Below are 16,365 nucleotides of genomic sequence, written 5' to 3'. Positions count from 1 at the left end.
AGGATAACCTCTGCTGTTTAGAGGAGCTCTGCATCTCACTTCTCTGCTGCTGAATACGGGGAAGTTACAAGAGACACAGTAACAACATAAAAGCAGCGAGAAATAGATCAGTAAATACACAGCAGCACTGTTTAAAGAGTGGCTCGAAAACACTTGCGATTGTGTTTTTGGAACTAGGAAAAATATTGCAGTGCGGCAGTGCAGCCAAGAACAGGTGACTGCAGAGAGACTGAGGCTAACCTGGGTACAGGTGAGATGATAAGGAGCTTCATCTGACGTCTGGCATTTAAATAAAGAGAGTTTTACACATGGGACACATTTATAACACACTGAAAGGATGGTTTGTTTAGCCCACAACAAACCTTGTTTGAATTTGTTGTTTGATTATAATGATTGCTTTCTTAGTTTCTTGCACATTGGCTAACTCCGGCCTATCTTTGTTTGGTGTGTTTGTTCAGGTTTGGCACCATCTGTTAGCACATATTTGGATTAGGTTTTATTGGCGCCACAGATTTATGGCCTTTCATCTTCAGGATTTCAAATGTTGCCTAAATTCATTTTCAGCCACATGAATTATGCTCTAGACAAATTTCTGTTATAGTTCATACTTGTGCTACATTTGAGCACATTCATATTAAAGTTAGCACCTCTGGTTTAGACTAAAAACCAATAGACTTACAAAATAATTTTGTATACCTTAGCAAATGTAACCCAGTTGGGTCCTGTAAACCGTGTACAGCGGAATATTAAGCTGGTGACTGACTGGCTGATGGAAGATGGTGCAGCCCTAGGGAGATGTCTTTGTGGGAGAAAATGGCACTCCCCTTGTAACTGTCTCGGAAGTCAATGCTATCACGCTGTCAAACTCAGAACTTGCTTCCCGCATTTCTTTTATTTCCCCACATCTCTGCATTCAAAATCATTCCCACAGCCTACAGCTATGAGCGCAGACTTTTAGTGCACGTCCGCTCTAGACGGGAAGCGTGGGGGACGGGGCGCATCCTGGGCCACCCTCACCAGGGAAAGTGACAGCCTGGATAATTGGCACTAATCAAGTGACTGCTTGTATTGAGAGAATGTCGCTATCTGCACAGAGAGCGGAACAAGGTTGACCCACAGAGGTAGTGCCCAAGGCCCTTACTCTCCTACAATATAATCTGTCAATCTGCAGGGTGTGACAGTCATCGTCTACCAGCGCAGTCCGTCTTTGGTCAATATGCAAAAAAAAAAGAAAAAAGAAGTAAGTCAAAGATAAAGAAAGAAAGAGAGAGTGGGTGGTGGGAGAGGAGAGGGAGTACGAGAGACGTTTCCTATTTCACATGAAAACTAGGATGTTATGGAGAGCATACTACATTATTCTTTTTATAATTTCTCTTACAGCTATTGCTTTGAATTACAGAGGACTTTTTGTCAAGAGCGAGAAGGAGATGAATCAAAAATTCATCTGAAGAAGTTCTGCATAGGGCGAGGCGAATATACCTCTGGTGGAACCAACATTTGCAAAAGTTCTATCTCCTTAAGCAATTATTAGCGGTGATAGTTTGACATGTACAAGAGTTGTCAACAACTGACTTTAAACAAAGTACAAAGCAGAAGTAAACAGTGCCTTGGGCTAAATTAACTTGGGGGACTAGCCACCTCATGAATTATAAATGGCCATCCATTACTGCAGTGAGTGGTACTACCAGGAGGCTTCGTTCATCGGAATAGACCAACCTATTTTCAACAAATCTGAAAGTCAAGTGACAGCGAGGCGCTAAAGAATGCAGTTCGGGGAAAAATGAGCCTGTTATTTAGTAAACGAGTTGTGTAATTTCTAAATTGTACCAAACTAACCATGGAATACCCTCGGGGGGGTTTGTGTCATCTGTTATACACGTTTGCCTACTAACTGCCATTCACTTGCAAATTAATTCCCTTTGCAGAGCGCATTTTAATCCATCTAATTAGCAAAGTGGCCTATACATAAAAGCCTATGTTTTATCTTTTTAATCCTCACCACCCTGATGCTGCCTGGAAATAATTGAAATTATGTCAACTAAGATTATATTGAGTCAGGATGATTTTGACAAACTGGACTTGTCCTCATTGAAGAACCCTGTGAAATGAACACTGTTGTGTTTGAATCTCAGGAGAACCAAAGTTTGAACTCATCAACAGAAAATAAATCCACGGGTTTAAAGTATTTCCTCTTTACATACCTTAAGAGTATTTCCTTTGTCGCAATTCTCAAGGTGGAAATTTAGTACATCTACTGACCTGCGATGACAAAGAAGAGGGATTAGAGAAGCTCCCAGATGCAGCTGTGCGGGAGCCACGAGGAGTCTGGCTGGTCAACATTGATAAAAGACGCCAGCCTGTCCTAACCAGGGACTCGTGCCTGCCTGTGCCTTGTGGGCTCTGTTCCAGAAAAGTGGTGAGACGTCTGGATTGGCACCTCTCTGGATACACTGCTGTAACCACTGGAGAACTGTGATGCCTGAACTGCTGATGCTCCCTGTAGAGCAAGCCACACACCAAAGGCTTCTTTAGACATGCAGAGAAAATAGATGCTGAAAGTCAATTAAACAGAACACTTAAAGTATGAGACTTATTTCTTTTTGTCGATCAGAAATGTGTCACCTTTTTGTTTCGGGTGACTTACAGAATCTTTATGATGACATTAATTGTCAAATCTAGAAGAAGCTGGGCTCCAGCTGCAGAGAGTGATGGCAGTTTCCTCTCCTGTCAGATAGCATAAGATGATGAAGTTGCACAAAATCTGTACAACCAAAGGGAGGGAAAACTTTGTCTAGTCTGACTTTCTTACATGCACGCGTGCAAGCGTTTTCGTTTTCTCTCTCTCTCTCTCTCTCTCTCTCTCTCTCTCTCTCTCACTCTCTCTCACACACACACACACACACACACATACACACACACACACACACACACACACACACACACACACACACACACACAGCCTCACTTTCATGCAAGAGATTGAAATCTGCTAGGCAGACACTCAAGGATGACAGTTTGCTTTTTCCTACGCCACATTCCCTTTTACCTCTTCTTTTCCTTTTTGCAATTTGCGAGTCTTTGCACAGCATGTGCAGCTCCACCTCATCTTCAAAAGACCAGTAAATACAATCATTTTACACTAGTGGAAGTAAATACATACAGCTGAATACAGAAGGAAAACAACACTGTGATCTGGCTCTACAAACACCGTGATTGGCAGGTGTATGGCACAAAGTGGGATTCAAGCGCAGCTTCACACATTAATTGTAGCTGCCGTTAAAGGATGTTAACCAATATATATTCAATGTTCCCTTTTTAGACTCAGTTCTGAGGAGTCACTCTTCAAGCATGGCAGCATTATGTGAGCCGCACCGCTGTAGATTTCAGGAGACTTGAAATACCTTTTTCAGTCGGAGCGTCACTGCAAAACAACATTCCCCTCCAGCTGTTTATTGGCAGCAAAATAAACTAAAATAACTTCAGTTTGTTTTGAATTGAAAGTCTTCATAAATGAAAATAAACAGTGCTGCAGCTATGTGCTGCCGCATACTGTATTCTTTCCCATAGAAATGAATATATATTTACTTTGTATACTTTGGCACATCCATATTTCATTTTGTCTTATTTTATTTTGATTGTTTTGATAAGGTCCAGAATTATTTATCACCCTGGACACACCCAGGCCATTGTGCTTTCTGATTAAGGCCTTCAGATACAAGTCTATGCTAATCTGAAGAACACAGGATTTGGTGAAGAACTTTACAGATGAAAGTAGCTGTGCTCTGATAAAAGGACAGTGAACACAACACTGCATAACATTAAGGTGGAGTTACTTCTACTGACTCATAATTGTCCAACATGCCTGGGAGATACACAGATGAGTTCACGGGACACCAAAAAAAAATCCTCGTCCCTTGTTTTGCATAATACTCAGCTTTGCATGGCAGCAGGGAGGGGCAGGTGCCAGTGATCTTCCCAGTGTCTCCAAGTCATTTTGTTTATCATTGAAATGCAAACCTTGTTCCATTATCCATGAGGTAGCGGGAGTAACGTTTTAATGTCCCTTACTCATGGCTCGTCTTCTGGTCTGAGATGACAGCACCGCACCCGTTCATGTCACAGATGATGAGAGACAAAAGGCAGACAAAGGGCGGCAAAAACAGGTAATTACTTCATACCTACACTTTTACATAGGCGACTCCCCACAGCATCCTTTTTTTTTTATATAATTAGGCCAACCAGGCCATGGTCTGGGGAGGCGTTTGAGGACACACATACTTTGGGACTTTGATTAAATCTGAGGTGTCAAGCAGACATGAAGGAACTCCACCACTTGTGCCCTTCACTGTTTCTTGTGTTTATGCTGCATGCAGTAAAAGTGTCTCCTCATAGAGATCCTTTGCCTTTATGCTGCTCTATGTGATTGATTATTTAGTGGAGAACTCCACAGCTCAAATCAGTGTGAAGCCAGCAAATAAAGTCAAATAACAAGGGAGAGTGCAGGTCTGAGGGAGGGAAAGATCGCAAGATGTTTTTGAAGCGAGTCAGAGTAGCCAAAGGGCAAGTAGATCTTCACGCTTTCGTATCCCCCCTTTTTAATATTTCTCCCCCGTTTTAATGATGCGCTTCCTATCCTTGAGTAAAGTTCTTCATAGCCAGTCTTTTTGCCAGAGAGGAATTTTTTCTCTTTGAAATACAATGTAAGTATATATTTATCCTAGTTTAGAGGCTTACAGGCCAAGGAAGAAATTCAAATTTGTGCTTTTATGAATAAGCATATTGACGGTTGTCTGGCTACTGCCGAAATGTTAACAATATATTAATAAACAGCGTGTCTGTTCTGCTCTAAAGCTTTGCTGGAGGAATGTGAAGCTTCAGTTTTAAATTAACAAAATACTACTACTACTAATATTAAAAAACATATTTTTGTATGAGATCCGTATGAGAAAAAATACTTTACTATAACATTACTTTACTATACTATACTATACTAATTAGTATAAAACATAATTTACATATATAACTCAAGAAAATAAACAGACAGGACTAAGTGTGTACGTGCATGAGGATGTATATACTGTAGGAATATGGGGACTTTGCATAAAGAAAAATCAAATATTGATGATAGTGGAGAAACCTCCAACAGAAAAAAACAATGAAATCCAAAGCAGCAGTGTCTGAGGCCCAAATATCAAAGGCGCCCTTTTGATACAACCAGTCTCACAGAGGTCTGCTCTCCTTTAAACATATTTATAATGAAGGCATCTCATCACACACGGTCCGTCTCAATTATCAGCCAGATCCTTGTACTTCCAGTCGCAAACCCTAAGGCTGAATGAATGTACCTGCATGCCTTTTTCTCCTTGACTAAAATACACTGGGTGCACATGAAAGGACTTGTAGCCAGGAAAGTTGGCATATGTGACATTTCTTAGTCTGTATTTTAAAGCAGCGGGAGCCAGCAACCCGTGATGTTGAAATTGTGAAATCTGTAAGACTGCACTGTTGAAGTCAACGCATTGCCTGTTGAAATACAAAAGACAATGGTAAGGAGATACACTATACAGTAACTAAATCAAGATTATAGAGCTTTAATCATATTACATGTTTTGCCAACATCTAGTTTATGAGCCTTTTTAGAAACTACAACATTGACCGTTACAGCTTAACAATGAAGAGTTTAACTATTGTATTGTTGAACCTATTGTCCCGTTACAAAATATTAACAACTTTCTGGCAAAGATGTTGAAAGGGAAATATGTATAGAACACCCCCTCCCTCGCTGTCTTAAGGCAGAGATAGCCATTGAAAAGTGCTGGTTCAGTCTCCCTCTGTCTCTGGGCATAGCTTTGATCAGTCCCACCTCAAGACTTATCCTGGAGGGAGCACTGCACTCCTATTCTCCATGGCTAATCATACTTCCTGTCTTTGTCTTTATGTGCTTTAGACAAGCGTCAGATAGAAGCACAGGAACAGATTTGCCCCGAGAACCTGGAGAAGAAAGCCTCTGGTTGTGCTGCGGCTCGTCTTCTCCAGCGGATTTCCTCATGAATATTTCCACTGTTTTGGAGTGGTGGATTTCAACCCATAGCCTCTTTAAGAAAAGGTGTTTCTGAGAGAGGAAAGGGGGAAAAAAGCCTTTCAGAGTTCAAGATGCCAGAGTAAATGCACTGTATGTCACCTGGCTGTGTTGAATAGTGTATTTTTAGCTATACATACAGTTGCTGATGACAAAGCCAGAGGTTAGAGCCTGCTGTACTCTGAGCCACAGCGCCTTGCTAACCAGAAAAGAAGAGACGTAAGTATCGAAATGGTTAATAAAATAATTTCACATGCACAGCATATTCTTTGGGCTCAGGCAATATTGCTCTGCCTGCCACCAGTGGCACATTTCACCAAGAAACGTGCTTTGTGTATTTCAAGCAAGTACAGAAAAGACCATTTCTGCCAGGAGCCAAAAAGAATGAAAAGAAATAGACAAAAATCCTTCTTTTTTTGCAGGGGGAGCTGAAGGCTATGAAAACCATCTTGTGTTCTATTTTTGAGCTGATTTCCATATCCATAGCCACCTGAGGGAGGTCAGGCTGCCCTGGCCAACTTCCTCACAGGGAGAGGGACTAACAGTGACAGGGACACAAACCCAAGCACAAACCGTATTCCATCCTTTCCAACACCCACGCCACTCACTATCCTCACTGGCACCACCAAGACTCTCACACGGATAGGGAAATGAATCGCCATAGAGAAACAGAAAACAACAAAATGATTTCTTTTTTTCTTTTACTTCTTTCTTGCTTTTTTTCTTTTTCTTCTTCTGCTTCAAAGCCTGCAACTCTCTGCTGCGCCCTAGGGTTAATTAACATGAACCAAACAGTGAATGATCAGAGAGAATGGGAAATCTCCAAAGGTTAAGTGTCACATGGGAAACGTGTTGTCAGAAGTAGAAAAAGAAGGGTGTATTTTGATTTTTTTCAAATGAGAGAGTAGCATTGCAGAGGGAAGAAATTTGTAGACACCTTTCCAAAACTTTGTATTTCTCCTGTCAGAGAAGGCAGAGCTTCATTCTGGCTTCAAACAATATCTGTAATTCTGTGACATTTTGATGAACAAAAGAACTCTGCAGTTTTCTCTAACTTGCTGATCTTTCAATGGATTTACTCCCTTTTTTTTTTACAATATCGTACAAGTACACACAACACAATTCCATGAAGTGATAAGCAAAAGCTTGCGGGAAAAAACACATCCATCACAAAGTTAATCACTGCTTTTAAAGACCTACTCATTGAAATTGTATCCCCTCTTGGTTTATCCCTGGAGGGAAAAAAAGAAAATGACTTCATGAGCCACAGATATCCTGGATAGCATGTCGCGCAGGTGAAATAGTATGATTTCTCTCTGTAATAATTAACACGGGCTCCTCTTCTGTCCCTGTGGCTTGTCGCTGACATTTGGTTCATGCTTGAGTGTCTGCCTAGCTGATTTCAATCTCTTGCATGAAGGTGAGGCTGTGTGTGTGTGTGTGTGTGTGTGTGTGTGTGTATATGTGTGTGTATAGGGGTCCAGTGGCCAGTCTGACAAGGACACTGGTGACAGGGCCTGCCTTCAGATGGGATTAAGCATCATGACGATATGGATTAGAGACCCACTCAGTCAATCCCGAACCTCCAACAAGTTAGAGGTTGAAAGCCAAAAGCTAACACACAAATGAGTCTTCTCAGTGTGTTTGTGTTCTTACAATATTGCATCATGTATAAGGCCATAACTCACTCGCTTCTGAATACATATTTTGACAATTCCCAAATTAATCACAGCGATCTCTATACATTGTGTCTGCGGTGACACGCCGTATTGATTTACACTGTGCTCTGAGGATGAAAACACCTCAGAATAGTCACCTCATCCACCGCTGCAACAAGCCTTATTTTACATTATTACATTATGTATGCAGGCTTGAGTATGGATAATGGATGAATCTAAAGCAAAGCAGTTTAATTACCCACCATCATTCTGTCTCACCTCGCTGCGGAGCACACATCTTATTAGCCATGGTGTAAATAAACATTAATATGCCACCCTGATAAAGACTGTCCTCTTGCAGTTTCTTGCTATATTACCATCATCGCTGCAAAGTACACACACACAAACTGATCCAGTGGCATGTGCAAACAGCGGACGAGCTGCTGACGCTGGGGCCAGACCATTACAACCACTTCATAGAAAATTATCATTAGTGCATCTGGCTGGAGGCCACGCAGCCTCATCAAAAGATTAAACTGTACACACACAGTATGCATACATGCATCCTGTATATGATGTAAAACAAAAATCCTGCGCTTTCTATGTCAGACATTTGATCAAACCAAGTGGATCACAGCAATCTTTGCAAGCCTGGTTCTTTGTCAGAAAATTCTCTTTTGTATGTTTGGCAGGCCGGCGAGTGGCAGAATTGGCACAGGGGATGAGGGCCGTCTCTGTGGGCCAACTGAAGGAGAGGAGACAGTGAATATAGATAGAAAGCATGTAGGTTAACCAGCCACAGGGTATTCTCATTCCTTCAGCACATGGCAATAGAGAGGAAGCTTCAAGCAAAGAGAGAAGTCAGCATCCAATCCAGCCCTGAGCATTAAATACTGCTGATCTGATAAACTATATAGAAGTCTGGTTATGTCTTCAGGTACGCTTTTTAACAAACTGGATTGTGACTAGTATCAGACATGACTGATTTAATGTACAAGTTAATAACTTTATTTCTTTTATGCAAACTGCACATTATGTGTAAATACTGTATTAATCAGGCAGAAGCCAAGCAGCAGATTCATAGCTTTCAATCAAGTATAACCTTCTTGAGAATCCTTTTGGCTTCTCAAGATGATAGAAGCTGAACTCTTCAAAGACATACATTTTATGGCACGTAGACAAACCTCTTTTATAAACTTCTCGATATTTCTTTTTTGTCTGCAGATGGACTGACTGCAGCCAAAACTGAAGAAGAGACAGGCCTTATTCTGCTCTCTTATGTTGTTTCAATTACCAGTCTACTGTACAAAGGAGGCAGCCTGATGGCATGACGAGTACACAGCGCTCTTCTGCCTGTGCTCTTGTCTCAGTTTGAGCCTCATAAAAGGAAGCGGGCCTGACGATGCCAGAGGCGGAGGATCTGGCTCTTCGGTCTGCGCAGAGAAACATCAGCAGAGTGCCATTCTTTAGAAGGAGATGTCCTTCACTGTGGTGCCAACTCTCCCTGGGGCAGCAGCATAAGACACAACCTCTTATTTACCATATACAGGATATCTCAGTGCCCTTAACGAGCCAGGATATTCACCATCACAGAGACAAAGGCCACGCTTTCACTGAAGAAACTGTGGTTTTGCTGAATTAAATAATGATAATTAAGAAAATATTAATCAAACTCTGGCTCTCTCGGCTCTGCAGCTGTGTTGAGGGAGCTGGTCCTCCAGCTTAGCCTGTAGGAGTTCTCATTTAGAGTAGGCCTGCGACCTATAGAGCTGAAGGCACACACTCACACACACAATTAAAAGAAGACCTTGGTGGCCTACTACTCTATAATTAAACACCCTTTGGTGCCATGCACAAAGATTCTGAGCTGGGTTCACGTGTCAGGAGAGAGAGATGAGAAGGAACGCTAAGAAGCTGTCGGTTCTCTAACTTGCAAGTTCTGTTCAATGCAATAAATTAATAAAAAGCACAAACTAATACCTTCCCAACGTGCAGTTGGTATGTCTGGCGGGCCGGCAGCAGCTATACAGCTGTACTGTGAAACTTTAATGCTGCTTGATGCCTGCAGCGCTGCCTGGGCTTTGTCTCTGAGGTGATTGGGGGGAGCTTTCCACATGTTCAATCTAACTGGGACAAGTATTCGAAAAAGGAACAGGAGTTGTCTGACCTTTCAGGCTAAAACCACCACAATTCAGCAGCCTGACAGCTGGGAATGGTCACTGGTTCCTTATCAGTAAAAAAAAAACCCAAAGTAATCAGAAATGTCATCTCAAATTCAAACCTTATTAGGTGATTATATGGTATTATTCTTCACCTTTTAGGCTTCAGAGTGCTTGTCATTTGGCTCTAGTTGTTATGGTAATGCAAGGTATTCCATCTCCGTCCCAGCATGCTCTGTGTTTGACATTCATGGGGTTAAAGTCCCCTGAATGATGAAGTGCCAGCGTTTGGGACAGTAAATTGCATCGTTTCAATTGAGAAGAGAGTTCCCCTTGGGTTTGCTGGAGGTCCCTACGGGCTGGCCTTGAACAGAACAGCATGTTGTACATCTATATAAAAAAGGGAAAAATATGGTGGTACTTTCCTCTTTATGATGCAAAGATTAATCTGTCACCACACTCAGACATAAATCTCACTCCTTGCTTTGCAAAATACTGTTTTACCTTACTTTGGACTATATTTTATTTTTTTATTGCCTATAAACATAAACCATCACAAAGGGCTAATGTTCTCATCAATATTATTACAAAATGATCATAAATCCTGTGCCTTGTTAAAAGTTAAAGCCATTTCTCTCCTCAGCTACTCAACCAGTGAAAATATTAGACAGAAGCATTATTTTATAAGGCAATTTCTCTCCCAATAATAGATGATCTTCTATCATATTTGAGCCGCAGAACACCACTTTGTTTTCATTAAATGATTACGTCTGTGCACTTTTCCTTACATCCTTTTCCTCATTGCTGTGTTCAGCAGTACTGATCTTGCCTTTTGGGGACATTTTTTCTTATACTTCAGTAGAAATGCCTTGACAACACTGTGGTGGTTATTTCATCCTGAGAGACCACAAACTAAACAGCAGAAACACACTGTATTGAAGCTTGTTTAGTGGTATGCAAATAATCTTTGCCGGAGGTAAAATTAACATTTTTAATTAAAATATTAGCACCAAACAAACACAGAAAAACACACTAATGATTAAATCATCTTGATGGAACCTCATAGTGGAAAATGAGGAAGATTTTATCATAATTATTTGTATGAAACGATGCTGTACATTACTGTGTTTTCATAGTCATACATCTTGAAGTTTGTGCAGTTGACGTTTTGAATTGAAATACAACAATTTTAAATACTATTTTAAAATGTCACAAACTGCATAACAGTAATATTTTCATCTCTTCAGCAAATACTAGTCCTCTGTATAGCTGTCATAATTTATTTTCACTTGATTTACTACATAGAATAATAAGGGGAAATCATGATAATGGAATGTCAAAATGTAATTTGAGATCAAATATTTCATTATATTTAAACGTGTAAGATCTCTGCATTTCTTCAGCAGGTATCAGATATTATGAGACCTGAGACACAGAGGAGCTGGAGCTGTTTGCTATTAATGCTACTATAGCGCCCTCTAATGGTTATCTATGTAAACATCAAGTAAGAACAAATAGGTGGGATGCAAGGAAAGAAAGGAACAATACTCCGACAAAGCAACTTTATTGCCATTTTGGTATGACAAAAGTAAGGTGTTGTACAGATTCTTCATGTGTCAAAAAGATAAATGTATCTCGTTGAATGTTGCATTCAAATGTCTGCAGAAAAAGTACGGGTGGCTTTTGGCGCAGAGCTTGTTCCAAGTGTAATATTCATAAGCCCACCTTTTCAGTGGTGGAAAGTGAGGACCGTTTGATACTGACGATTAATTTTTACTCCTCTGGTCCACACAGGCTGAGCAGCGCCTTCTGGTAGTCTCCCTTGGTGTGTTCCTGCATAAACAGAGCCAGTTAGAAGGGCTGCATGACAGAACAAGCCTTATTGTAAATCAGTAAAAGGCCAGGGGCAGCCTGTATAATTCACTCACCATAATAGTCTTTTGCAGAGACTGTCCAAAGTTGGTCTTGTATTGAGAACAGATCTTCTTCAGGTCCACCTCGCAGCGTGACACAATAATTCTGGTCACTATCTTCTCTTTGGCTCCTTTACCCTGAACAGACAAGCACAAGTCAGCACTTAATTTAAACTTAACTACAGCAGCTGATGCAACGCTGCTGTAAGATAACTTTTGCCAACTTTGGATTCTGTGTTCCTGCAGCAAAATTGCACTTTCACAAGCAGATGTACTTCTTAGATCTGTTCCATAAAAAAAAGAAGAAAAAAAGTTGGGCCCTTAAAATAGCCACATTTCAACAAGAACAAAGACAAAAGCACTGTAACTACCTTCATGGCTTCATTCAGTTTGTTGGCAAAGAACAGCTGTTTGTTTTCAAAGCACTTAACTGGAGCAAAAGAAAAACAGAATTAATATCCACAATAACACATCTTGTATTTGATAGATGATTTTCTTTTGTAATTTTAGAAGTGATTCATACAGCAAAATCCGGCCTACAGGGTGACTATTCACTTAAGACAATTAGTAAAAAGAGTCTAATGTATTCATAACATGAAATACTGATAAAAGATATGTGTACCTAGCACCAGGAAGGACTTTTGCAAGTCTCCTTTAACTTCCTTCACAATGCTCTCCTGCATGTCGTAGGGGCTGTAACTCTTGTACCTCTGAAACACTAACAGAGAAAAACATGAAAACTGATTGTTAATGGGTATTTTAGAATTTTTTTAAGGGCAATTAAAAATTAACACTTGACAACACGATACCAAAAGAAAACATGGTGTCTTACCTTTCTGTAGGTGGGGTACGCTTCTCTCAGACATAATGGAGATCCAGGTTGGTACATCAGTTCCTTTTATCATTACCCCAGCCTCAAAGAGTGCCTGAGTTGAATCAACAAAATATCAATGAATACTTTGTGGCATGAGAGGGGTGTCACTCCTTTTAGATATCAAGGTACCAAAATTAAGTATTATCTAATGTGCACAAAACTGTAACGTGTACAAAGTTTTACTAAGTTATCCAGGATTTCCAGACTCATTTTGGACAATTTAGTGGATTTTTCAAAATTAGCATGAGGTATTTAATATTGAATTTGATGCCAAAATCGATTTACTTTAGATTCCACAGACAAAGTCAAAATGGGCAACTTACTCTGGCATCCGCATCGATCTTTTCATAGTCTACAATAGCGGTTGGTTCTGCTCTCTTGGTCTGCACAGAAACAAGACACAAACTCAGGTCAGCTTCAACTGTATGGTGTTACATAAATCAAAAAGACAGGCACTAACAAATCTCACCTGCACCAGAGCCAAGAGCAGCTTAGCAAAGTTCCCAGAGGTGTCACCTGCCACATCTTTCTCCAGTTCCTTCTTGAACACTGTGGGAAATAATATTTTTCATTCAGGCATTTAGCTTTCCCTATATAACCAGAGTCATCTCGTATGGCTGTGGAATTTCTGGTTCAAGAACATTTAAGACAGGGCACAATACTTTTTTATAGACAGAGAGCCTAGGTTGTACAATAGCCTCATAGCGAATGCAAAGCACCACAACCTATAGGTGAGGCATTATACAATGTATTTGCAGCCCTTTATGTGAATGCCTGGGATGTTTTGGACCTACACTCCTTGTAGACCTTCTTGATCTCCACCAGCTCATCATTGCTGCGTGAGCACAGAACCTCAATTAGCGTTTCTTCATCTGTTCCTGCGCCCTGAAAGAGACAGAAATCTTTACTACTTTTTGTATACACAATTAAGTTAGATTGGGGTTTAGCAAAAAAGCAAGTTATGTCATTTGTCCAGTAGAGGGCAGTGTCGCCCTTCAATCGAATCCACTGATGCCAAACACACCACTCATGCAATCTGTGTCCTTTACCTTGATAGATCCTCTGATCTCTGAGGCATCGAACTGCGGCGTGCTCTTCATCAACCCAAGGATCACTGTTTCCAGAGAGCCAGAGAGTGCTCCCTTCAGGGCTGAGATCATGTCCTAAAAATAGAACAGTGTTACCCGAATGTGTCCCTTACTGTAAAGCCACCACATAATTGAGCTGTGAAGCCTTTTGGATTGTCTCTCCCGGCCTACTGTACCTTCTTTGCCCTCTTTTCATATGCAAAAGCGATTTCTCTCCTTTGTGAGTAGGTCCGCTTTGTTAGGACGTCAATGATGGTCTGTTCATCTACTCCTAATGTTCGAATGAAAAAGACATAACAATAATATATTTACACAAATATATCCAAGTGCAACACAGCTGACTCTATATGGCTTATCATTCAGAGGAGATTCATAGAGTTCAGAGGAATAACTAACAGACAAAAAAAAGTATGACTCAAATTTGGTGGTATAAAGGTTTTGGCTTATTTATCTGTCATAATTCTGACATCCTTTGACATTTGGTTCCTAAGGAAATTCAATATGTAGAAAACAATATTCACCGTGTACAGTAAAGTGTATTTTGAAGAATATACAAAACTATAACAGGGCCGGGCAGCAAAGCTAGCTTGCTTTAACACATGACGTGGTCACACGGTATTTTCCCCCTCAAACCCTCATTAGCAAAGAAACATCACTCCACACAGAACAGATTCTTCATAACAACAAAATGGTGGACTGTTGAAGAGTTAGCAGTCAGACGGTCAGAACAGAGCTGTGCCTGCACTGAGGCACAGACTTGGAGGTGTTCCCAGTCAATACATTTTAAGCCAGGATGCTGACTCACAAATACCAGCTACGTATCTGTAGCAACCAAGCACAGCTTTTTTTTTGTATGTAATGTACTGCATCTTGCCTTTGGTTTTGATAGCAGTCTCTATTCTGGCAGCATCTCTGTCAGGGTCAAAGTCCATAGCAGGTACCACAGTGGGGTATGTGGGTTCATTGGCCTAAAGGTCCAAAGCAAATTGGAGTGAGATAAAAAGTATTTAAAGTGCTCATATTATGCTCATTTTCAGGTTCAGAATTACATGAGTACATTGTATTTAGAGGTTATATCAGAATAGGTTTACATGGTTTAATTTTCAAAATACACCATATTTTTGTTGTACTACACATTGCTGCAGTTCCTCTTTTCACCCTGTGTATTGAGCTCTCTGTTTTAGCTAAAGAGTGAGACATCACACTTCTATTCCATCTTTGTTGGGAGTCGCACATGCGCAGTACCTAGGTAAGGACTACCCAGTCAGAAGCAGAGTATGCGGGCGTGCCATGCTAGCAGCTAGGCGAGCATTATAACGTGTTACAAAGTGACCCACGTTCGTCACAGAAGTAAAGGCTGGACTACAACAGAGCTGTTTGGAGCAGTTTGTGAACAGTTGGGGTGGACTTTGGGCTTTTTCACTTTCTAAACCTATAACATGCACAAAAAAGATATATAACACAATAAAGGAAAGGGAAAAAGCCAAAAAGCATAATACAAGCACTTTAAGGTACATCATGTATTGTAGGAAAGTTATCATCATAAAAATATAAAATAAATATGACATTACCCCGATGTTGAGAGACAGCTGTCCCAGAAACTCTGATACCATAGCCATTTTGACTGTCCTGGAAAAGGTGACAAACTATCAACACTGTACAATCTTGTCATCAAATATCATTGTAATCCTATCACCAACATGTCTGAGCTGGGTGCAACGGGTCATGTTTGTTTCGTCTCAAGATACAATCATTATCACTTGAACCACTAATGTCTAAACAGAGAAACTTCATTAAAGTTGTTGCTTTTGGTACAACCGAGTCACACAAATCACTGCAAGACTTTATCCATTTTATTAAGTTATTCCTTTCTTTTCATTGCTTTGCCATATTCACATTCAGATCAGTTTCTAGTAAAGAGGTTAGATATTACTGACAAACTAGCTCTTTCAAATCCTTGTTCAGTTTGACACACATCCTTAACAGATACCACATAGAGACACACCCTGGAAAAAAATGCTACTGTACTCAAGTCTGGTAAAACAACGGAGCACATTCACGTGCAAAAAAACAGGATAGAGAGCTCAAACTGGAGAGCAGGAACTTATTCTTACTTAACCAAGAACACAAGGAAAAAAACGACAAAAAGATGTTTACAAAAACTAAATGGAAACTGTGTGGAAATCATTTGTCATGACTGCAAGTTGGGGAAAAAAAGTGTGTGTGTGTGGGGGGGAATCACTTAAACCTCCCTGCAGTGTAAAGTTTATCTGTTAGTCCACATTAAAATGCATAACTACATTGAACTTACCTAGGTGGAGATGCAGAGATATGTCCAGGCGATGTTTAGGTGGAATGGGTGTGGAGGTTCAACTTTTCTGACAGAAAAAGGCTTCCCCTTTCACCTCCCCTTTCCATTCAGTCATGACTCCACCCTTCCACATGAAGCCACTGGAATCTTCAAGTATTGGTAACACACACACACACACACACACACACACACACACACACACACACACACACACACACACACACACACACACACACACACACACACACACACACACACACACACACACACACACACACACACA

General features: G+C 40.6%; 1 protein-coding gene across 2 annotated transcripts; it reads right to left on the bottom strand.

Moving 5' to 3' along the window:
* Positions 1-11,443: 11,443 nt before the first annotated feature.
* Positions 11,444-16,184, bottom strand: LOC144522142 (annexin A2-like). Of its 2 annotated transcripts, XM_078256996.1 has the most exons (13): positions 16,083-16,184; positions 15,343-15,400; positions 14,646-14,739; positions 13,948-14,042; positions 13,733-13,846; positions 13,478-13,568; positions 13,153-13,232; positions 13,007-13,066; positions 12,642-12,735; positions 12,432-12,527; positions 12,181-12,239; positions 11,825-11,947; positions 11,444-11,729 (listed from the first exon to the last, which is right to left on the bottom strand). In XM_078256996.1, the coding sequence occupies exons 2-13, from the start codon at positions 15,388-15,390 to the stop codon at positions 11,670-11,672; spliced, it is 1,014 nt and encodes a 337-aa protein (XP_078113122.1). In that variant the 5' UTR covers positions 15,391-15,400; positions 16,083-16,184; the 3' UTR covers positions 11,444-11,669. The 2 variants fall into 2 exon arrangements, with proteins under 2 accessions (XP_078113122.1, XP_078113123.1); XM_078256997.1 differs by lacking the exon at positions 16,083-16,184 and having other exon boundaries at positions 15,343-15,417.
* Between the last annotated feature and the right edge of the window lie 181 nt (positions 16,185-16,365).

This window comes from Sander vitreus, chromosome 8, assembly GCF_031162955.1.
Source record: "Sander vitreus isolate 19-12246 chromosome 8, sanVit1, whole genome shotgun sequence".
NCBI lineage: Eukaryota > Metazoa > Chordata > Actinopteri > Perciformes > Percidae > Sander > Sander vitreus.
This window is presented reverse-complemented; position numbering and strand designations above follow the sequence as displayed.